Source organism: Oculina patagonica, chromosome 11, assembly GCF_052425735.1.
Source record: "Oculina patagonica isolate OP01 chromosome 11, crgOcupat, whole genome shotgun sequence".
NCBI lineage: Eukaryota > Metazoa > Cnidaria > Anthozoa > Scleractinia > Oculinidae > Oculina > Oculina patagonica.
Genome location: NC_135768.1, coordinates 4,345,232 through 4,370,297, shown reverse-complemented (window position 1 = coordinate 4,370,297; position 25,066 = coordinate 4,345,232). Strand labels below are relative to the sequence as shown.

General features: G+C 38.7%; 1 protein-coding gene across 1 annotated transcript; it reads right to left on the bottom strand.

Moving 5' to 3' along the window:
• Positions 1–1,035: 1,035 nt before the first annotated feature.
• LOC144630567 (ankyrin repeat and IBR domain-containing protein 1-like) lies at positions 1,036–25,019 on the bottom strand. Its single transcript, XM_078488932.1, has 25 exons — positions 24,247–25,019; positions 20,102–20,158; positions 19,450–19,575; positions 18,467–18,523; positions 17,865–17,945; positions 17,563–17,602; positions 16,733–16,816; positions 16,042–16,115; positions 15,599–15,693; positions 15,277–15,358; positions 12,515–12,577; positions 12,074–12,246; positions 11,665–11,765; positions 11,333–11,414; positions 10,630–10,678; positions 9,485–9,558; positions 8,751–8,811; positions 8,082–8,168; positions 7,598–7,667; positions 7,026–7,177; positions 5,984–6,174; positions 5,852–5,894; positions 4,958–5,210; positions 3,544–3,810; positions 1,036–1,961 (listed from the first exon to the last, which is right to left on the bottom strand). The coding sequence occupies exons 1-25, from the start codon at positions 24,628–24,630 to the stop codon at positions 1,783–1,785; spliced, it is 2,925 nt and encodes a 974-aa protein (XP_078345058.1). The 5' UTR covers positions 24,631–25,019; the 3' UTR covers positions 1,036–1,782.
• Positions 25,020–25,066: the final 47 nt, after the last annotated feature.

The following is a 25,066-nucleotide window of genomic DNA, read 5'->3' as shown; positions in this document are numbered from 1 at the left end:
GCGTGCGAATCGGACGGAAAATGTTCCACTGACAAAGTATACTACAAAGAAAAACAATTTATAGATACTGTACCTTGAATAGTGAACAAAAACTGTAGACACTGGTCGATCGATAGAGGTTTATGAGTAAACGAAACGAGTCGTTGCCTTTGCGACTGCAATCTGTTTGCAAATGAGATGGGCAGTGTCGAAACTGAAAGCTGGCTAAAGGGAAAAATCCCTTAGATATTAAACGAAACAGGAAAAAGTAAGTCATGTCTAAAAATAAAATTAAAATAAACAGTCGGTATTGTGAGCCTAAGGTATGCGGGCATTCCAGGGGTTCTAGAAAAAATTCTAGCCGTTTGTTTACGTTTTATCAGACAATTACACGTTGCTGAAAGTGTGAGCGAAACATGTGTAAAAGGAAACATCGTGGAAATTTACTATTTGGCAACCGGGGTCGAAGAGGCCTGTAATAATTATGAACACAATAGGCAGCATTCTAAAGACTCTTAGTTACTTTATAAGTATACAGCAAGTACCGACAATGTTTTAGAAGCCATATATATTCAAGCAACAAGCCACGGACACCGGTCGTAAGGGAGAAAGATTGCGTGAGGAGTCCAAGCAACACAAATATTAGCGTGATGTTACCCCAGTTGTCATTCACGCTTGGCATAACCGAGGTCCGTAGGGAGGAAGTGGCGTGTAACGAGTGCGTCCCCACCCCCTCCCCAGCGCGCCTGTTGAGGACTGACGGATCATAGCAAAGTGAATTTAAACTGAAGGACTAAATTAATAGTGCCTATGCTCCACTTTTGTCGTACGGAAATATAGCCTGTCGTCGGGTGGCAAAGATAACATCTAGCAATACATACATTATTCATTAAGACCATCAAATTCCCTATTCATACATAAATAAGGGATTTATTAGATGGCGCGACGGGGGTGGGGTGGGGGTATTTTGACAATTTAGGGTTGATGGCTTACTTGATTGCTATTCAAGTACAAAACATCATCTTCACTGCTAAAGAAACAGGACAAAGATAAATGTCAATTAATTTTATTCACTTAAACTCTGAACATAGCACCAGTTGTAATAGCTAGTCAGAATTTTTACAAACTAAGAATTTTTTAAAACTGCGAATGGATATTTGACAGTCATTATTTTGACTTTTGTATATAAATCTTTATTAGAATTCAATTTCAAATTCGTGCGCCATTGAATTGCAAATTTAGGACTGGCTTAATTTCAAACAGCTATTAAATTCTTTACACGATATTACTAAAGTACTACCCTATTAACTACAAACTGTTGTATTTACTGACAAAGAAATTGTACAGAATTTGCACAACAATAATACTACACAAATAACTACTACTTGTTCCTACAAGCTAAATACAATAACGCCACTTTTTATTGTGCACCGGTATGGCACGCTTAACTTAAGAATAAAACTTGGTTATTTTCTTCATTGCAATAAATTTATGATTTTAAATTATGTATCATTTTGTACAAAACGTTCCCAGTCTAAAATTCTTCCATTTGATTGTGAGGGGTAGAGGGGGGACGGGAGCCCGGGAAAATGGCGGGGGGGGGGGGGTGGGGTGGGAGGTGGGAGAAGAGAGGGTGGGGAGCGGAATTCCCTATGGGTACGGGTAGAATTTGAGACAAATTTCGCAACATTATGTAATATTTTGCAATAGAAATAGCACAAAGGGGCGGGACCCGGGTGTAAAAGGTACGGGAAGCGGGAGGATCAGCCCCCCCCCCCCAACCCCTATCCCCCCTTAATTAGGCTAAAAACAGTAGTCACATTCACTGTCACTGTCACTATCTTGTTGACGTTTTGATTGATGGCTTTGTGATGAACTGTCTGTGTGTCCGCTGCCATCATTTCCCGCTGGCGGGAGACCACTGTCCTGCAGTGATAGCTTGATGGCTTTTTTAAGATCATCATCTGGAGACGAGGATACTTCTGAAACAGGAGAATATACAAGTTAAACTTAAGAAAATTATCGTGGTTCTAACTTTCTAGTCTGTCGACGAAACCCTAGTGTGTGACCATTCAAATGAAAGCCATTGAGGAGTACTTTCATGTGGTACTGCTAACTTTCAAGTCTGTGGATGAAACCCTAGTGTGTGACTATTTACATGAAAGCCATTGAGCAGTACTTTCACGTGGTACTGTTTATTATGCTGTACAAAGTGGTTCTATCTTAAGGCTGCGGATGAAACCCTAGTGTGTGGCCATTCAAATGAAAGCTATTGAGCAGTACTTTCATGTGGTACTGTTTATTGTGCTGTACAAGGTGGTTCTAACTTTAAACATGTTTTAAGTCTGTGATGAAACTTCAATGTGTGACCATTCATCAAATTAAAGTTACTGAGCTGTACTTTCGTGTAGTACTGTTTATTATGCTGTTTAAGGTGGCCCGAACCTATTTATTTACGTGATGGTTGCATTTTTGAATCGCGCTTTTTTGCAGGAAAGATTTCACCGATTTCACAGATAGTCAGGCTGCACTGTCCCGCTGTTTGTGCGTCAGTTGACATAATACATTGGCGAAGCATTTTTAGATAAAATTTGACAAGCATTTTGTGCAGCGAGTTGCATGGTCAGGATTGTCATGAAACTTCCTGATACAAAACTAGAGAGCTCTGAGGCTTATTTGCTAAAGTTTGGGAGGAATCTGTCATCGGGTTTTAAAATTATGGACATTTTTGGTAAAAACTAGGTTTGAAAAGATTTTATTCTGACTGAAAAACGAATGCCATATTCTGTAAATTCGAACATTGTTCATTCAGGACGCAAAAATTCGAAGAAATCGGTGAAATCCTTCCTGCCAAAAAGCGCGATTCAAAAATGCAACCATCACGTAAATAAATAGCTTCGGGCCACCTTAAGGTGGTTTTAACTTTTAAGTCTGTGGATGAAACCCTAGTGTGTGACCATTCAAATGAAAGCTATTAAGCAATACTTTCACGTGGTACTGTTTATTATGCTGTTTAAGGTGGTTTTTACTTTTAAGTCTGTGGGTGAAACTCTAGTGTGTGACCATTCAAATGAAAGCTATCGAGGAGTACTTTCATGTGGTACTGTTTATTATGCTGTACAAGGTGGTTCTTACTTTTAAGTTTGTGGATGAAAGCCTAGTGTGTGATCATTCAGATGAAAGCTATTGAGCAGTACCTTCATGTGGTACTGTTTATTATGCTGTACAAGGTGGTTCTAAACTACACGAAGGTGGAGAAAACCTAATGTGTGACCATTCAGATGAAAGCAGTACTTTCGTGTGGTACTGTTTATGTTGTGGAAGGTGGTTCTAGCTTTTACGTCTGTGGATGTAAAACCCTAGTTGTGACCATTCAATCAGATGAAAGCCATTGAGGAGTAAGTTTACGTAGTACTGTATATTATGCTGTACAAGGTAATTCTAACTTTTAGGTCTGTGGATGAAACCCAAACGTGTGACCATTCAAATGAAAGCTACTGAGCAGTACTTTCATGTCGTACTGTTTATTTTACTGCAAGAGGTAGTTTTAAAAACAACCATTACCTCCTACAGCAGAGTCTTGTAGTGACAGCTCGATAGCTTTTTGAAGAGAAGCGCCATCGACGACGGAGAAGACCGACAAGTCTTGCGGTGTCTGCACCCCTTGTGCTTGATCTCGGTTGGAACTCGCCGAGCTGCTGGATGAACTTGATTGACGGCTCCTCTGATTGGCTGGTGTGCTGTGTTGTAGCAACGACAACTGGATCGCTCTCATGAAATCAACATCAAGTTCTTCGTCTATCTCAGCTGGCTGGCTACGGCGGTGACGTCCTAAATGTTTGTAAAAAAGAAAAAAGGAAAGAAAAGAAAAAAGATTCAATGAGAAAATGAGCCCGTTTGTACCCTCAGTGTTGTTTTCTGGTATGCCCTCTCTTCTCCGCAGAGGTCGCCTTGAGCAAAACGAGAAAAAAAAAATCAAACGGCGAGAAAAAATTCAAGCGAGGCGCGCCAACATACCGGAGAGATTTAGAACACAGTATTCTGATACAACGGTATAAGCTTCTGTTACCCCATAACAGACAGATTAAAATTTATTTGTATTCAAGTTTAGGTGGAGTATCGCATATTTTAATGCAGAGCTGAATAACTAAAATCATTTTCCCACAGATGCTCGTTTACGAGGGCTTAAAAACAAAGAAAAAGCCCTGCTCGAAAATTCCAAATGTGATTTGGGGTCGTTTTCGGGATTGGTCCCTAACTGGAGCATTTAATTTCAAAGTTTTACCGAGAATACATTATATGAGGTTTTGAGGCGCTGGCCGTCGGCTGAGGAAGTCGAGGAGAGCTACGTAGTCGCCTAGAGTGGTCGCAAAAAGAGCTTAAACTATAATTATACGAAATAAAATAGAGCAGCTTTCATTTGAGTGACGTAAAACTAAAACCAAAAAAATCACTCTGGCCAATCACAAAGGGCATAGACAATGGAGTGAACCAATCAAGACTCGAAGCAAATATATGTAGCCAGCACGAAGCGCGGAAAAACGCGTGCGAGCGAGTCACGATTGGTTTTGGTTTTCTTCACTAAGCGCAGCAATACAAAACCAAAGCAAACGCGAATGTACTTTTTTCAACACTCAAGTGAAAACTGTTTCATATAGCAATCATTAAGGATACCGAAAAATTCTGGTTATAAGCCCTGGGCTTATACAACTTCGTTAGGGGTTTTAGGTGGGCTTATAAACGGAGGGGCTTTTATCTGGGGGGAGCTTACACGCGGATGCAAAAAATGGTTCGAAACGCGCCACGACAGCGTTGATCGAAATACGTTTTTAAGTTGAACAGTCACGATAAATTAACATTTAGCCCTGTTCAGTACTGTCATCCAGCAGAGGGGGGCTTATATCCGGGGGGGTTTTCGCTTATAACCGAATTTTACGGTATTACTTTAACAGTAAGATGCACGAAGAACAATAATTACGTTTCTTTTTCTCCTCTCTCTTGTCTTTCCCATTTCCATTTTTGCACAGGTAACAGGCAGTGAGGTTGAATCTTTTGTGAATAGCCTCACAACTGATCTTCTCCTTAGCAGCCGCTTGGTCTTCCACCGCATCACTACTGACAGGGGGTGAGTCGGGGGAACCAAACGCCGCCAAGCGAGAAAGACGCTCTTTTATAATCGACTGTTCAATCCTGCAGCGGACTTCGTCGTAGTTATCTTCATCCTCGTCGGACTAAAACAGCGTGATAAACAGCAATAAGCATGTACTGACAGTTTTGTAAACTATTGTATTTTAATTGCATGAATTTTTAACTTTTTTAAAAAATACTGTCACTAAAAAGCCCAACCAGGGGAATACCAATAAAGTCCGGTGTGGTGTGGTGTGGTGTGGTGTGATATATACACCTTATTCGATGGTTAAATATAAATCATTAAAAACTAGCAATGGTATATTGCAATTCTTGCGTTTTGATTGGTTAACTTGCAATGCTATATGAGCTCATATACCATTGGCACAAATTTGGAAGCCGATAAGCGTCAACAAAAAACAGCTGGGGAGCTCAAATATTGCAATTCTTTGGGCGTTTTTAGTAAAACAATTATTCCACTCGCGCTTGTTGGATATGAGATCGTTATAGCCAACACCACGCTACGCTCCTCGTTGGCTATCTACCATCTCATATTCAACGCGCGCTCGTGAAATAATTGTTGAATATTTTGCGCGTTCTTTTGCCCTTATATGGTAAAAAGGCGCAACAGTGGAATAATAAGGTATGGTATGGTGTGGTGTGGTATATCCCACAAGAGATCCTATTCGCAGGCTAACTTGACTAGCTCTGCGCAAAATGAGTCGGAGTATAATAGCTCTCTCACCTCACTGTCTTGGCTAACGCCTGATGGTGAGAGAAGACGTAACCTGTATTACAAAGAGACATTTTAGAGCTTCATAGTTACTGTAATAATATTAAGCACAAAAGCTGAATGCAACTTTAAAGAAATCTCTACCTGGACACAAAGCTTCTGGGTTCTTGTGGCTCGTCGTCGTCGGGGATGAGGCCTCGAGTCAGAGCCAGCAAGAAGTCTTGTCGTTTCCTGTGAAGAAGCTGTGTGGTTTGGATGATTTGTGCACGTGGTGTTCTTAAGTAAGGTCGAGCCACCATCTGTGATAAGGTCTCTGTCGCTTCCTCTACTTCAGTCTACAGAGAAGAGACATTTATACACACAAATAAATCAAATCAGTTTGCTTTGTTTTGCACGTTAAGTTAAAATTTTGCACACTGAAATGAATGATCAGCATTGATCTCGTTATCTCGTTCCTACAGCGTCTTGTTACCATTTATACACTGGTCAGTATGATGTTATTTTTTTCTGCTCAGCCCGCCGACCAGATGGATCAATTCATGAAATCTGATTGGTTACTTGAGAAGTAAACAGCTTTCACTCCTGGTTTTTATCTGGACGCACGATTGCACAAACAAACCTTTCTAAGTGTAACGTTTTTATTTTAACCCTCAGATATAAAAGTGAAGGAGTAGATGCCATCCCAGCCCCCCCAAACCCGTCAAAGTTTTTTCGCTAATTTTGAAGAGGGGATTTACTCTATGGTGCTGAAACTTTCAGTAGCTGTTACACAGAACCTGTTCACTCATTCCTTGCGAAAATTTTGATATGTCAACCAGGTGTTACAAGCAGGTTTAAAAAATTTTCTTTCCATTTTTTTTTTTTTTCCATTTTTTTATTTTAACATTCCATTTGCATTCTGGCTTTATTTTGTATCAATTTCCATTATTTTTTTTACTTTTATATAAGAAAATAGTGAAATCCAAGATGGCGGATCATATGACGACATATTACGTCACAGCCAACAAAAATATGCAATCTTGCTGAGTAAGCAAAGGGCTTTCTACTCATTGCAAAATAATTTCGCTGCGTATTAATAAAAGGAAAACTTTAGGGGGGTTTATCCCTCCTTGTACCACGGAGGAGGGGGAAGAATTTGCATGTATGTCCGAGGGCTAACTTGACCATATCCAAAACAAAAACTTACCTGCATTGACTCAAAGATGGCTTTTTTGTCCTTGTTACCAGTGAGATAATAACCGTAAGCATATGAAGCCCTAAGAACTCTTCTTGCATTGAGCAACTCATGCACCGCATCCTCGATAAATGCTGTGTCAGCATTTTCAGCTGATGTTGCAGCTGCAAACAAAAAATAATATTGGTTTACCAATTAAACAGAATTAGAGCGGTTTTCACTCGCAAGACGAAAGCTATTCGCGTTTGCTTTAGTTTTGCATTAATACGCTTAGTGACTGGTTTAAAAAAATTTACCACCACTTTGTCATACAATCAGATGTGAAAACCAAAATTAAACCAATCGTGACTCGCTCTCACGGGGTTCACCGAACTCGTTTTTGAGATATAAGCATATAGGGCTAAAATTAAAGAAGTTTTTAACAGGTTCTGCTTTCCAGTGACGTTAATAAAATAACCAAAATGTGTTTACCAATGATTGGGCATTTGTTTGATATCATTTTTGAAGCGGTAACTGATAAATATTTCTACCTATCAAAGTATGAGGGATGGAAGTGCTGTAAACTGTTGTCAACCAAAACTGACCTGTTTCCATGGCCGCCAAAGCCAGTGCCGTCATTTTATCTTTTGCTGTACTTAATAAAGGTTCCTCAAACTAGAAGAAAAAGTCGCCGTTCATTTAGATTTTAGGTTAGATATCTAAAGTTATATTAATGACTGACGTCGCCTTTCGTTATCTTTCATTTGTGATCTCTGAGTTTCAGCAAAACTCCTCCATACTTGTTTTCTCCTCATCTAGCATTTTATTTATTTATTATAAGTATTGTTTTCGTGGGAGGAGGGTGGGGGTGTGTTAAATACCATTTTTCAGCCCCAAATTTGGCCCAAATTGCACTTCCCAGCCTACTTTTTGCCCAAATCCCAGATCCACTACCATCCATGTTTTTGTTTGTGATTCCCAGGCCCAGTGACTGAATCCCGTTTCCCAAGTAAAAAATAGGCAAATCAAAAGTTCCTATTTTACCCCATTCAAGCCCCTCTATAGTAAAGGTACATGTTGTAATTTTACCTTGTAACTGTTTTCGTGATTCTTGAAGCGAGAGTAGTAATGTAGAAAACAATTTAATTCCGTGATTTGATCATTCCTTGTACTTGCCTGTTGAACAAAACCTTGAACTGTAACATTCTTATTCATAAATAACTGTCGTTTATTTTTTTAAAAAAAAGGGGCCCCCCCCCCCCCCCCGCCCCCCCCTTCTACCACTCTTTTCAACCCTCTAGGAAAGCGCGGGGGCTTATTACAAAATCTTAGCTTCCAGCGGGAGGCTTTATACAAAAGAGGGAGAGAGAGACTGGGGGGGGGGGGGGCTTCAACAGTATTTATTCGGGCATTTCACAAATCTCAAACTGCAGTTAAAATAAACACAAAAAACACAAAAGAAATAGACTGTAAAACAGCCTGTTTTCCCTCTGTTTTCTCTCAAAGTGTTGATGCATGATACTTGAACTGGGAATATTTTCAGCTCTTGTAATTTCCTTGCTCGCTCCAGATTATTTTTGTTTCCCCCAATGAATTCGCGCTAAACTACGGACTATTTCACAGATAACTTAATCCCATTTGAGTGTTAATCAGCTTTCAAAGAACTACTCTTGAACCAGGCCAGTAAAGAGGTTATGACAAGATGACAAGTTGCACAAGGAAACTATTTAAGAAAGCTTGAGGAAAGGGAATTATTACCTCTGTTACTAACTTGACTGACTCTGATTCGACTTTTTGTACAATCTCAAATCGATTACATCTGCAAATGAAAAGCATTTTATATTTTGAGCTTACTAAAAAATCGTTTCTTTTAAGTGACTTTCATTTACTGACAACACCTGACCGTATTACTATTTACGAACTTTACACGGGTTGTAACAACCAATAACATCGCAGTGAAACTAGCCAATCAGTTTCAGGGCTCGAAGAAGACTTGTATTCCAGCTTGCCCTCCTTCGAACAAGAAGCTCTCAACTTTTTCTTGCCCCAGCAGTTACATGCTTGTCTTAGTTTACATTTTTCACGATTTAGTCGGCAAAAGACTTGCCTGGTCCCTTGCACATCGGAAAAATGAGAATGAAAAGTTACTTGCCCAGCAGGAAAATATACTTGTCCCGGACGACTGAACGACACTTTTTTTCGAGCCCTGAGTTTTCTCCATCAGGTTGCCAAAACGTTAGTCACCAACAACAGTTCTTTTCTCTACACTACCCTCTCCGGAAAAATCACACAAGACGAACAAAGTTGATTTCTTTGTGCTTGCAAAGGGTTAACTGAATGCTCATAAAGTGCAAGGAAAAAGTGTCTTTAAAGGTCCTGACACATTAAACGACATGTCTAAGATAGCATGGTCTTATGTGTGTGCATGTTGTACCCCCTCGTGGGGCAGTCCTGCCTTGCAAATAAGGCACTTGTAAGCCTACTGTACCAACCTAAAATAACCTCCTGTAGCTGAACTGTGTTTTTTCCATTGTTCTAAACAAACCCAGCAGAACTCGTGTTTACACTGAAGAGACAAAATAACAACATGATTATCAATCTTCAACCATTAAATCATTACCAATTAGTATGCTTTCTGCTCATCATCATTCTCATCATTTTTGTCCATTCCCAGTGGAACATAAGGTGGAATTCACCTGATTCGTGGGTGAATGACATTTTTACACAGTCATACATCGCCTGTTGACATAACATATTAACTTTACTTGCTTGATCTACTTTAGTAACTTGTATACCAAGCTAGTTAAGACGGAATCCACTAGGAAGTCGAGTAATATTTATTAAAGTTGGACAAAAATAAAGTACCAGAATAATTTAAATCCTATTGCGTTATTTCCTACCCTTAATAAAAGGTAAAGATGTAAGTAATTATCCGGGGTGATAACACCAATAACAATTTCTTATCAGAGTCTGAGAAAATGAATTTCAAAGTTCACAAGGTATAGGCAAAATCTCACGTGTAGCCATTTTGTAAATTCGTCTTAAGCGATTCAGTGGAATTCAGCGGAACTTCGAAATTTGTTTTCGATGTTTGGTGTTGTTAGAAAAGATTTCTTTTGATAAGATATTTGAAGCAGTAACAAAAAAGTTTGCAATAAGGTGGAAATAATTCTGGTACAACAATTTCTTATCAGATTCTGAGAAAATGATATTCAAAGTTCACAAGCTATGGGCAAAAGCTCACATCTTTTGAGCGATTCATGGGAATTCAGTGGAACTTCGAAATTTGTTTTCGATGTTTGGTGTTGTTAGAAAAGATTTCTTTCGATAAGATATTTGAAGCAGTAACACAAAAGCTTGCAATCAGGTGTAAATAGTTTTGGTACATAATTTTGTCCAATAACTACTCGAAGTCCTGGCGGATTTCCTCTTAATCACTTCCGTCAATACATTAAGTAAAGTCGTAGGTGATGTATGACTTGGTACTCATGCCATCCACCCATTTAACAATCAGGCAGAAAGTGCCAGTTTCTATCGGCTGAGAGTTGGCGAGGGGCAAAGCCCCGAGTTTGTTCCTTGCCAACCTGGTTTATGGTAAAAAAATGTATCAGAGAAGGATAATCGATAAAATAAATACCTTTGTACATTTCATATGGTTACAGCCTTCATTCTTCTGAATGGGTGATCTAAGAGGTAAGATGGTAAAATGTATTGTTTCTCATAAAACGCTACTAAACCGAAATATCATCTCCAAAATCATTATCTCATTTTATTTAAAACTTCCATAAAATTATTTCATTAATTCTCTAAATATGCAGTGCACAGCGGTACAGAACAATGTAGGAATACCGGATGTAGTATATTGTGTTTACTGGGCTATCACATCATTCTAGACATGCAGTAAAAAATATCAGGGCAGCGGGAGGCAACTCCCATATGAAAGAGCGAGGAGGCTCAGGGGTGTAAATTTCGGATTTTTGGTCTCACTTAGGGTATTCAGGGCAAAACCCCAATTATTTTAGCCATCAAGGCCTCGTTTAGGGTTGCACACAAAGAAAAAAAAAGAAATATAATAATCCTTCTTTTCATATTTTGGTATCTTTTAGGGTTCAAAAAACGCTTGAGGCATGCCCAGCTTGGTCTCTTTGAGGGGTACTTTTCAAAATTTTTCACAAGCCATCCTGCCCCTTTCATTTGGGAGTCCCCTTGCCTGGGGGAGAGGAATAAGTTTGCACAACCCTGTTATAACAGTGTTACTATGTGTCACACAACATGGACTGCTGTCACTGCTCAAGCCCAGTGGTCACACAATACACATAATTTTAGCATAGATGACTCACTTGCAGTTGGGACATGATTTAGAGTTTGTCACCAGCCACAGCGTATTGGCGACTACTTCTGTTTCAGGACACTCAGAAATATCTGTAAAAAGAGTATCTAAGTTCAAAATGTTCCCTCACCAGACTAAAAAAAAAAACATACAAGGTTGGTACTGTGAAACATGACACAATGACCAACCTTGTATGTAAATTTTCGTAGTCTGATGATGGTATAGCTTATACCAAAATATTACAGTTTATTTACCAAGTTCTTAATTATTGGGCACAATGAACCTATTTGCGTTATCCTTCGTCTTTTATGTACTGAAACTCTTTTTAGGTACTGGGATTACCTTCTGTTGTAGGTATCTTTGGCATCATTTCTGCAATTTTCTTCAGCCACTTACTCCACAGTTGACATGCACAAGGAGCATGAGCTTCATTAAGACAATGCCTGGAGATAAAAGGAATATGAAATGATTTTCTTCCGATCAAGTTTTGGCATGTTCTTTCAGTTAGGCTGCAATTTTGGTCCATCACAGCCTACTCCAAGCATCTTGTCAGGTTGCCATAATGGTGACATAATCGTCAGTGCACCGGACTAAGGATTGAGTGGTCTAGGTTTGAGTCTTGGCTGGCGTCATTGTGTTGTGTTTCCGAACAAGACATTTTCCTTTTCATAGTATTAAAAATTTTGATAATAAAACGCTTATTAGTTAATGTAAACTGTTACCTAATGAGCTGCAGATAGCATTGACCTACCAACAGAAGAAGTGACCCTTGCCACAGTCAACAATCATAGGTTCAGTTTCCTCTGAAGAACTTGCTTCAACAGCAACATTCAGTGAGGGCAACATACTTGATGGTAACCTCACCGCTTGACCACACCCAGGGGAAGGACACCATTTCAGAGTAGGGTTACTCTCTACAAAGGCCTGAAGAGAAAGTATTTCATTATAAAACAAATAGAATTGTTGTAATGCTACTGATTGTAAAAGATGATTTTCAACCCCAAACATCCTTGGTGAACCAGGGGTGGAAATCAGGGCAAATGGAAGATAAACCTTTAATATAACCAGTACTAGAAAAAAGCAAAAAGGTCAAGTGAAGAATGATTGATAACCAAAGTTTTTTTAGACTTGCTAGGCCACTTGAAGATGTTCCCAAATTAAATGTGTACCAGTAATTCATGCAGCATCTCACCTTGATGTCAAACTGAAGGTACCTTCTTGCCATTTCTCTTGAGACAAGGCTTTCAATAGTTTCCTGGAAAAACAAAGACCAAACATATACCGTGAAATGCAAGTTGTAAGCTTCCCTGGTTATAGGCCCCTCTGTCTGTTAATAAAAAAGGATTCTGGTTATTAACCCCCTTCCCAACCCTTCCTGGGTTATAATCATTTCCATATTGACTAACATTGTCACATAACATTGTTTTTACATCTAGAAACAGGCAGCAGGAGGGCATTTTGCGTGCGCATGCGTGCAACCGCTGTACAAAGACCGCGTGATCTTGGGAATAAAAATGCGCGGAAGATTCAAACTTTGTTTTTTGTATTGTTTATCGTCACATAATTTAATATAGACGTTAATTTCGCTAAGAAAAAGTGTTTTGTGTGTGGCAAGGGTCTTATAAAGCAGATTTTCTGGCCTGCTTCGGGATCGTTGTTGCAAATAATGGGAAAATATGTGAGACAGGTAGGAAAGCCTTCACCGATAAAAATCAAACAGGCCGTAAAAAGAGGAAAACATTAATTTTATCTGGCCGTGTGCTGGAGTGTGATATAGTAGGATCAAAACTTCACATCAAATCAATTGCTGTAATACAGGCAGAGTGCAAGCAATATTATAGCTTGTCGGGAGATTTTTTGCCTAAAGGGACAGCCACCAAAGAAAAGGGTTTTCCCTGAGCGGAAAGACATGTTTGGGTGTTCTGCACATGATAATGCAGCTCACTGATGACTCTAAAGCAAAACCAACTTGCCCTCGACTGGCAAACAGGGTTTCTTGGAACAAGAACTGCAGTTCTTTAAAACACATTTAGGCGACACAGAAGTGAAACAGTCGTTATAACAGAATGAACATCAATCTTAAAGAAATAAACGTTGAATGAAAAATTGAAAATAACATTGTTTATAGTTAAAAATTATTTCTTAATACATTTTATACAGCAGTTATTAGAACGTTTCTGAAAAATATATATACCGTAATGATTCGATTTAGCGCCCGGGGCGCTTATTTACTTTTGGCACCTCAAGGGAGGGCGCTTATTCGAGACAGGGCGCTTATTCGGGATAGGGCGCTTATTTAATTTTTTGAAAAACAACCAAATGTTCAAAACAAAAATTTAATAAATATTAAAATAACTTACAATAACAGAAGCTGTAACAGTAACAAATTGTTAAAAGTTCAGTTACTTTTAAACGAATTGTACATTTTAGCAGTAAATATATACATGTAGGGTACAGCGAATAGGACAATAGGGCGCTTATTAGAATATGGGCACTTATAATAGTGGGGGCGCATATTAGAATGGGGGCGCTTATTGGAATAGGGGCGCTTATTGACAAAAACACATTCGAAGGGGGGCGCTTATTCGAAAGGGGGCGCTTATTGGAAGGAGGGCGCTAAATCAAATCATTACGGTATCGCTTGTTCGTTTCATGCTATTTTTTGACTGGTGATAAAGGCTAGATTTTGATAAAGGAGCCAAAAATGTACTAATTAACATAGTAAAATGTAAACAAATAGTCTACCAGCAAAGAATTACCATAAAACTTTAAAATTAAGACCGATCGCAGTAATTCTTTTCTTGTTCAACGGAATAATTGTGGTATCATCGAAAAGTGAAGCTATTTTGACCAATGCTCAAGTTTAAGGAAATAATCACAAACGATAGTTTCTCTGTTAGAATAAACCAGCGAGAACGTACGTTAAAGAAAGCTAAAAATTACCACAATTGACCATTTTTTAACGCTACCTTCGCAGCATTAGACGATAGTTCAAGTACTTCAGGCTCCATATATCATCGGTAGACGCTGGAGATCAAGACAAGATTTCGAGATTTTCGCATCGTGAGAACGATTAAATTGCAGTTTTATGACAAATCTGAACAAAATCATGACCACTCGCTCAAACCCGGGATACTTGATTATAACATCGTATAGTTAAAACTGCTGTTTTATATTTTAGTACTAAGTAGCCGTAGCGCTTTGTCCGTTTAGATCTTCCGGCTATTAAAAACATGGGCAAGGTATTTAGGTTCTCGACATTCGGTCGCCATTTTGTCCACGCGCAATGTTTATAAATACACATAGCCAAAGTCGATCAGATAAACGGCACGCCGACACCAAACTATGCTTGTTGTTGTCAGAAGATAAAGCAAGGACTCTTAGTATCGTATACTGCAAATAAAACTTAAAACACGTTTTATTTTGAGCTAGAAATTAGGCCATAAATTGTGGAAAATATGTAAACAATCGATAGCAAAACTTCTCTGTCGTGCGCACTAGCCCTTATCGACGCATGTGCACGCAAAATGCCCTCCTGCTGAAACAGGCAATCAGTTAGTTTGCAGATCAAAACTTTGAATCAGAGTGACTTTTAAAAGTGAAACTTGCTCATCATAATCTTCAAGTCGTTTTATGTCGGCTCATTTAAAAACATTCTTTAATTTTGTGCCACAATAAGCCCCTTACCCCCACCCCTCTTGGATATGAGCTCCCCCAGTAATAGGCTCACGCAAAATGGCTTGCAGAGTTGTATAAAATCAGGGCACCAGTCTTTAATTTAAAAACCCCTGGGACCAAAAAAGTGACCCTGGGGGAGGTGTTTACATATGAAAGGATAAAAATGTACTGGTTGCATGTGGCTGAGACCATGACCAAGTGTCTGTTTACAGGAGGTGTCTGCCTATGGGAGGTGTCCATTAGCAGTGGTTTAACTGTACTTTAGTGTTCACTCACCACAGGTACAAGAGCACTGCAATCATATGCAGGACACTGAATGCTGTGTGCCTTCCCTTCCTTGATCTTCACATTCAAATACCTGTCACACAACAGACAACTGTCACATTCAAATAACTGTCACAAAACAGACAACTGTCACATTCAAATCACTGTCACACAATGGACAACTATCACATTCAAATGCCTGTCACACAACAGACAACTGTCACATTCCAAAAACTGTAACATAACAGACAACACATCAGTTGAAATGGTAAGTCAGAGTGCAGTCAACAATAAACAGTTTAATACCAAAATAATAGTAGCTTCATATGCTTACCCCTCCCAGCAAGAACGGCAGAATTCATGGCCACAAGAGAGAGAAAGTGGAACATCTTCATAGACTATTCTATCCTCACAGATGGAACAAACTTCCTGTAAATGGAACAATTACCTCAACTTCAGTTTGGTCTTTATCAACTTGCAGACTGAACTCAACAAAATTTTAACCCGTACTGCTTGATCTAGAGTCCAGCGCACTAACCATTAGGCCACCGCACAACCCATAAAGAGAATAAAACTCACTTTAAAATGAAACTTCAGTTTGGTCTTTATCAACTTGCAGACTGAACTCAACAAAATTTTAACCCGTACTGCTTGATCTAGAGTCCAGCGCACTAACCATTAGGCCACTGCACAACCCATAAAGAGAATACAACTCACTTTAAAATGAAACAAAAATTGGTTGATCAATTTGTCAACACATGACCAGGCAATACTTACAGATGTTTTAAAATTGCTTTTCATTGAAAGTTGTTGGGTTTTCTCTTCTAGCTCTGAATTGCCTGTCACATGATCTAGTTCAATAAAATCACAAGCATTAGCAAATTCAAGCCTAATATAATTTTAAGTGCTTACAAAGTTTGGGCAGTGATGTAGCTTTGTCCTCACTCCACAAAGGCAGATTAACCAAGTTCAGTACCCCTCATTAAACCTTTGTTACAAAGCAACCAAACCATCCACTCAAATAGCATTGAGTTCAAATCCTGAAGTTGGTCAACAATTTATACTTTAGACCACCCAAATGTATCTTATAGTTACTGGTAACATAACAAAAGTGACTGACCAAAACTGTTGCCAATTTAATTTTCTCCAGGGTGTACCGGTTACTTGGTGGCTAAAGCTAAGAGAAACTTCTTTTCCAAAAACTGTCAAGTGCTGACTGCGGTCCTTATGTCAATAAGCGTACTGTAATCATTTCTTAAGTCCAAAATCTAGCATTATTTTCTAAACTCTTTCATTTTTAACCCCTGTCCCATTCCCTACTATCCGCATCCAAAAAAAAACCCCACACATACATATTACATGACACTACAACAACTGTTTGCTCTGTCAGTATCGAAAATTCTCGGATTACTAGCACTCTGACAGGACTCAAAATAAAATCATAAATTAATTAATTTTATGTACTCACTCTCTGGAAGAGTGACTCCAGCCTTTTCACAAGCGGCAACAGGGTCTGCCATCCACGCTTCAATCAGAGCTTCCTTAGACCACTCTGCAGTGATGAGAAACAGGGGCAGTCACTGACTGATCATTGCATTGTTCGACTGTTTTACGTAAAGGGAAACGTAACGCTTTTTGAATAGCAATTATAAATAATGATCACCGCATCCATTTGCTTGTAGATTAGGTCCGTGTTCGAGCCTAGTGGCCCATCAGGTTGGAGCTTATCCCAGTTTCAGTAGCATGAAGCAATAAGAATTTCTACTCCCTCTGGATGGGATGCTATTCCATCACAGGGTTACCCCCAGCAGTAAATTTCAAAAAACAAGACCAAAGCCAGTACCCATTTATACCCCTGGGTGGAGAGCGGCACTGTGAGAGTAAAGTGTCTTGCCCAAGAACACAACACAGTGACCCCAGCCAGGGTGCAAACCTGAACCACTTGATCCAGAGTCCAGTGCACTAACCATTAGTGAATTAATTCTATTGCTTTCAAACTTTCATCACCTTTTTCTTATCCTTTCAATAATTTATTTATCCAAAAAGCCACCACTGTTGGAATTACAGTTTCAAGATCGATAAAGGCAATACATATGTAGGTAGCATTCTTTATGCGAATTTGGGATGGTTACAGGGTGTTCTGGTTTGCACCGCAAATCACTTCGAATTCACAAAATTTTAAACACTGTCTAAAATATTAACAAATTGGGCATGTTCTACCGCTATAGTACCATCTACCATTAAAATGAAAATGTCAATACTGTTATTACATGTAATACAATTTATGGATTAACTAACCATGATTTCGAAGCAGACCTTCAGCAGTAAACAATGGAACCTACACCAAAACAAGTGAAATCTTAATTAAGTGTAAAGAAATTATATGACTACTTATTTTTGTAGACCACCAATCCAGAAGTGTAATTCTACTGGTCCTGTAGTGTGGAAGTTGCTATTGTTTTGGGGGATATGGGCATTGTTCTTTTTGTCATCGTTGTTTGTTCTGTTGTTGTTAATGAGCCATTTATGTGAGACTTTGTGAGGGCTGCTACCTGTACATGCAATTCTAATAATCTAATTATGAATTTTAACTTATTTACCCTGAGCATATCAGCAGTTTCTACAAGCATCAAGTCCTTTGCTTCTTGAAGATCCTGAGCACATAGACCCCGGTACTGCTTCTAAAAAACACACAACAAGATTTAGGAAAAATCACATGATTCAGTCATTTTTGCTGATCAATCCGCTGTCAATGTTTTCATTACAATACAATACAATACAATACAATACAATACAATACTTTATTTAAAGTGGGAAACATGCTTAGCTTAGAATAGCTAGTTTACAGATGTTCCACTAAAATTACTGACAATACAATTGCAATATTCCTAGGCTTTAAACTTTCCAGAGAGTTTCACAGCAGTTTTAATTAATGTCTTTGGAAAAAACCCAAACAGTATGTAATCATTCAAATGATATCAAATGAAAGCTATTGAGAAGTACTTGCATGAGGTACAGTTCATCTTGCTGTACAAGGTGTTTCTAACTTTTTTTCATTCTGTGGATAAAACCCTAGTATGTGACCATTCAAATGAAAGCTATTTACCCCCCGTAGTACTTTCATGTGGTACTGTTCATCTTGCTTTACAAGATGGTTTTAACTTTTTCCTTCTGTGGATGACAATGATTTGTTCATATTTACCTGGTCATCTTTGTTGATAAAAACTGGCTCCTCAAATGCATTGGCACTTGGAGTTTCCTGTCAAGAAAAAAGGAGTTGGCCTTTTTTCACAAGAAATTTAATATGAATGAAAATTAATAGCTAGAGATTACTTCACTGGCTAGCAACTTTGTAAATCTACATGTACTAGCCCACATTTTCAAAATCGATCTTCCTGATTGAAGAAGGAATTCAGTTTGGTTAATGTGGGCTACTCTACTGGCCTCAAGAGTCCTCATGGGCCCGATGAGGATAAGTAAGCGTCAAGTTCAGGCAATGCGTCTCCGATTCAGCCAGAAGGCTCCCCAACTGTTGCGTCTCCCAAGCCAGTGCTAAGGCTAACCATGCGCCAACGGCGTCACCTAAGCACTTAGATGACTATGTGTTTACAAAGCCATAGACTGTTTTTGCCAACGGCGCCACCTAAGCACTTAGATGACTAAGCCACCAAAGCACTAAGATGACTATGTGCTTACAAAGCCATGGACTGTTTTTGCCAACGACTGTTCTAGAAATTTCTAACGAGTGATCTTTAGGCTCGAGTACTTATCTCTAGAATGCATGCCTAAGTCATATTATGTATTTGTCAGCTTGTACACTTGTTAGTTGTTTAGAGCAAAGCGTATTTTGTTTCTTTTCTTTTCCATTTATCAAAGGGAGGGTGTTATAATAAAATTATGTGCATGTATATGCATTCCCTTGGGACACTACTTAGCTACTTAGTATTCTGTGATCTTAGTTCGTTGTCACTTACAACGTAGATTTGAAAGTAAACACTTGTTCGTTTACTCATGTTGCTCCTTGTGTTATTACAGTAAGTAATGTGGGCTACTCTAACGGCCTACTTTAATAAAGCAACCTTCTAACTACATTGACTGATACAAATTGTTACATGCTGTGGTGAGCACACAGCTTTGCAATAAAGCCAGCTACAGTTGCACATAGTCTGATATTGATATACTTACAGAGAAAACCATCCGTGACTCCAGAAAAGAAGCAATGGTGTTGAATCCCCTTTTTATTGCGCAATCACAGGCAGTTTCCCCATCTTTGTTTTCTTCATAAAGTGATGCTCCATTGCCAACCAACAGCTTTAAGAAAGAGAACATGTCAGTGAAAATGATTTCATATCAGACTGCAAATAAATAACCTCTCACTATGGAAAATCTGCCAAACAAAGGTCAGAGAACCCAGAACCAACAACAAACGTAACCTACATATAATGCAGGGTTCATTACTCGAACCCAGGCCACATTGGTTGGAGGCGAGCACTCTCGCTACTACGCGATATGTTATAATCTTGGACAATTGAACTGCCCTCATTTCAATGATGAAAAAAATGGCCCATTTTGGATTTACTGCAAATTTGTCATTGATTCAGGGGGGATATCATTTCTCTTTTCATCCTGTAGCTTGGTATGTGCCCCTTTCAACCTATAAGCCAATTTAGATAAATTTAAATTTCAACTAAGATCCAAGCCGTGGGGGGATAAAACAAAAGAACTTGATACTAAACCCTCAATCTTGATGTGATTTCTTTTTTTTTAATTTTCCCTAGCCTCACTATTTACATGTGTATCTAGTAAAAAAGAGAATGCTTGCAATCTAACTACATACTTGAACACATTGATATAGTCCAGAGCTAGCAGCATAGTGAAGGGGAGTGTTTCCAGCCTAAAAAGAGCAAACATCCAGGTTAAATCCAGTTTAATCAGACCAGCACTTTCCCATTATCTGTAGTTTTAAGGGACTAGGAGTATTTCTACTCCTTCGTAGATATGGGATGCTAGTTAATAGCGAAACATTTGCTTCTACCCATTTATACACCAGGGAGAAGAGAAACACATGCACAACTAAATGTTTTGTTCAAGAACACAATGCAGTGATCCTAGCAAGGGCTCGAACCCAGACTGCTCAATCTGGAATCCAGTCCACTAAACCAAAATACCGTAAAATTTCGGTTATAAGCCCTGGGCTTATACAACTTCATAAGGGTTTTGGGGTGGGCTTATAAGTGGAGGGGCTTATATCCGGGAGGGCTTATAAGCAGAATAAAAAAAAAAACCGTTCCGAAACGGGCCACAGGAGTGTTGATGGAAATATGTTTTTAAGTTAGAAATGCAGAATAAAATAATAAAGCAACATTTAGCCCTGGTCAGTACTGTCATCTGGCGGAGGGGCCTTATATCCGGGGGGGAGGGGGCGCGCTTATAATCGGATGGATTTTTTTGTTTCCAGATAAATGGGCCTATAACTGGGGGGGCCTATAAGCGGGAGGGCTTATAACTGGAATTTTACGGTACTTGGTGGGAGAGGAGGAAGGGGTAGTGGAAGCAGGAAGGAGGATGGAAGGAAAGAAAGAAGGTAAACTGGAATTTCTGGAGGGGTGGGAGGGGGGAAGGGGGGTTCAAACGAAGAAACCTTTGATAGGAGGGTTATGGATATTTTCAAGAATTTAATTCCAGATAGTACTAAAACCCAGATTGATTTATCCAGCAATCAACACTCTAACCACTAAGCCACACCACCTCTAACAGTTCAGTAAAGAACAACCCTCCAAGTTAAGACCATTTTAGTCGCCATGGCGACTAAAATTTTGGAGCTGGTGACTAAATTGGAACCAAAGTCGCCAGCCTGGCGACTAAAATTGAGAAGAAGGATTGAAAGCGTGAACTTAATTTAGCGACTACAATTTTTCACTGGCGACCAAACCTGAGCAGTCGGTGGCCAAATGGCCACTAAGGAAAAAATGAACTTGGAGGGTTGCAGAATGTTTTGCCTCAAATCTGATGCATGTTTCTTATGAAGAATGGAATACGTATATATACATGTAACAAGCTAGGGATGCCTGTTTTCTTAGGCTGTAAAAAGAATGCTGCTTTTTCAACATAATAGCTTGAACTATATACATGTAAACTGAGGCCCTGTCCACACTGACCTGCACAAATTTGAAAATGCATCTTTTTTCACACGGATAGGCCAACCGTTCACACTGAAATGGCGTTTTCGGTCACCAAAAACGGTACTTTTAAAAAATGCTCTCCAAAGTGGGTAAATTTGAAAACGCCGGCAAAGGTGGTGTAGTGTGGAGGGCGAAACGGGCGAAATGGGCTCTGTGTATGCGTTGTAACTCTGTGTGCGATGAAGCGTATTGTTTTCAAATTTACCCGGGTTAACGTGGATGGAAAACAATTTATACGGCATTTTCAAATTTCTCCGTTTTCAAATTTACCCAGGTTAATGTGGACAGGGCCTAAGTCATGAATAAAGACAATACCATGTAAAAACAATAACATTACAGTATGGCGGCCTTTTATGGACAAAATAACGAATGACCATACATCAATGTTATGTTGCATGCATCGATGTTGTGTGAACTAAAAGATGTTTGATACAACTAAAAGATGTTCGATACAACTAAAAGATACAAGGTATTTAATACAACTAAAAGATGTTTGTTACAACTAAAAGATGTTTGTTTCAAATAAAAGATGAGGAAGCGGAAATGAATTTTGAAAACAGGAAGTGATACACTAGATACAGAAAGGGTTTTTTGGATTTAAGCAGGCTAATAACAAGTGCAGCCACTCAATTCGATTCTTCAGTGTTCTTCATTTGTAGATTGGACGAATAGGAAAGAACTTTAAATGTTCTAACTGTAAGAATAGAAGAGTCATACGCACAGGAAGCTTGCTTAATCGGGTACTTACACCAGCTACTAGGTATCCCAGGCGAGCTACCACTGAAGTCACTTCGAGAGAATCGCCGAAGAATCCAAAAGGAATCTTGATCCATTTGAGGAGTCGGTTACTTAGTCAGTCTATTGTATTGGTAACAAGGAACGATGAAGTTTGAAGACCATCCAATAGCAGTTGGAAACATTACATAGAGAAGCAGGGTAAGTAACCGACTTCTCGAACAAATCAAGATCCCCTTCGGATTTTTTGGCGATTCTCTCGAAGTGACTTCATAGCTTGCCTAGGATATCTAGAAGTGATTAAGTTTCCTGTGTGTATGTTCATTCATATTCGTCCTGTCTACGAATGAAGAACTTCCAAGAATCGAATTGAGTGGCTTTGGTGTTTCGTTGTTGCTGTGCACTTGTTATTAGCCTGTTAAAATAAAATAAAAAAACCTTTCTGTATCTGGCCCCCATCTCGCAGCTCCACCAGAAGCCATTTTGTATGTGCGTTGGATCGCAGGGAACCTGGGTAAAATATCACTTCCTGTTTTCAAAATTCATTTCCGCTTCCTCATCTTTTATTTGAAACAAACATCTTTTAGTTGGATCGAATATCTTTTAGTTGTAACAAACATCTTTTAGTTGTATCAAATACCTTGTATCTTTTAGTTGTAGCGAACATCTTTTAGTTGTATCGAACATCTTTTAGTTGTATCGAACATCTTTTAGTTGTATCAAACATCTTTTAGTTCACACAACATCGATGTATGCAACATAACATCGATGTATGGTCATTCGTTATTTTGTCTGTAAAAGGCCGCCATATTACAGTCTAGCATTGAGTTTTTCACGTCCTTTGTGACATCAGTTATAATTTTAAAAAAACATTTCTTGAAATATTATTTTGTTGTTTTCAGTCACTTGGTACCTCCAACTAAAAACTAAACCCTGTAATAGTTGCGGGATGCTAAAATCCACTAAATATAAACTTTCATCAATATGTTAGCATGTAGAATAGATAAAGATGCTGTTTTGACTAACAAGACATTACACTCTTTGTGATATCCTTTACTAATCATAATATTTTTGGTAGCTTTGTTTTTAATAGTTTTGTTTTTGGAAATTTTCAAAACTTGTAATTTTTGTATATTAATTTCTACTATTTAAACTTTTGTATCAATGACTTGACTTTAAAGTGAACTTAAAGAAACAGACCAAAGTTTAAAGTTTATAAAACAGACAAGCTTTAATTTTTCCAGACAACATTTTCTGCTCTTTGGAAGATCAAATATTTTAAATAAGAATTGGAACATTGAAGCAGTTGCAGATTATTTGTCAAACAAAAAGTTTTTTGCATACTGTTCAATAATTTACCGTATCCATCATTTTAATGAGTTCTTTATTTGGTATCATTATTTATGACATAATTACCATCGCCGAGGAAATATAGTGTCTCATTTTAAAACAATTACTAATTCACCGTCTTAAAAGCTTTCGTGGCAAGGCATGTACCCAATGACACAGAGAACTAGCAAGAGATCTTAAGCTTTCTTAAATGGCTTTATATTTACGTGAGAACAGTATCTTTCACTTTTGGTTGGAAAAGAAAACTTTTTTGAATCTTTCAGTTCGCATTAATTAACATTTTCGACACCTGTACGCTTAAGTTTCCATTCATTTAAGCTGTCACGATATTTACTCAGAGAAATACCTCCTGTTTTAGAGAATTAAAGTTATTATCATAAAAGATCTCTAGCCCAGCGATCCGTAGCCCAGCGGGCTAGCAAATTATCCTGAACAGAAAAGCTAACTGTAATTTATCAGAGCTCATCTGTTTATAAAGTGATATTGCATTCGCGCCTTCTAATAAATTTGTTTCAGGGTTTCAGCTGAAAACAAGAAAGGAAATGAATAACAAGGTTCTTTAGTTTAATGAAAAAATGAAGGAAAAAGAATTGAAGATTCAAAATTATAACAGAGGGTTGTTTCATGTTAATGATTGCAGCTGGTAGCTCTTAACCTCAACGGAAGTCGCGTTAACGTATTTATAAGTTAGAATTTAAAGTTCTAATATCCCTACCTCATCCCGAGCATCTATCTCAATTGCCGTTTCGTCTTGAAGGCTTGAATTCCATCCCAAAAGATTCGACAAGCACTCAGCTCTGGTTTTGTCAACCGATGTCTCACTGCCTCGGTATGTCGAACAAATACAGTGTAAAGCATTTTGGCCAACTGCGTTTTGTATATTGGGGTTTGCTTTCTCCTCCAGGAATTCGCGTACAAAAGCTTTCATGGCATGCAATGATGCGTAATGAAGCGCCGTGTTGTGGCCATGATTCACTCCAAAGCTGCAGTTCGGATCAAGATTTCTCTTAATGTCAGGGTTTTTGAGGTAAATGTGCATAGCTTCGACTCCTTCCCCACGTTGGAGTGCTTTACGGAACTTCGAAGTCGAGCTTCCCATTGATATGAATTAAAATCAAGCGTTTAAGTGATCGCCACGCAGTAAAATTAACACAAAATAAATTAAAACAAAAATAAAACTGTTTCTAATATCCAAAAGTCTTGCTGGTTTCTCTTGGGCATGAAGACCTTGGAAGGGTTATCCAAACGAAACCTTTCAGATCACGGTACGCGTAAAAGCCATAATGGAGTCACCGGCGGATGCAAAGAACGAATCGTCCGACCATGTGCTTTCATTTTCCTCACATCCCTCAGCCGTACGCCTTCGTTGTCAAAGAAGTATTCCTTTCTCTTTCTTGACGTCCTATTGTCGACAAATAGCGATAATTCAGTCACAACAACTTAACAATTCACGAACAGAAAATCAAGGAACCCTTTTGTTTTGGAAAAACTTCTGTTTCTCTTTTTTCCAGAAGATAGCCGCTGGCTCCAAAAGA

Coding starts and splice junctions, on each gene's coding strand:
- LOC144630567 (XM_078488932.1), bottom strand. CDS start 24,630: ATGGGAAGCTCGACTTCGAAGTTCCGTAAAGCACTCCAACGTGGGGAA. Junction 16,817..17,562: donor AGGTCTGCTTCGAAATCATG/GTTAGTTAATCC, acceptor TCATCACTGCAG/AGTGGTCTAAGGAAGCTCTG. Junction 10,679..11,332: donor AAATCATGTCCCAACTGCAA/GTGAGTCATCTA, acceptor CTTACCTCTTAG/ATCACCCATTCAGAAGAATG.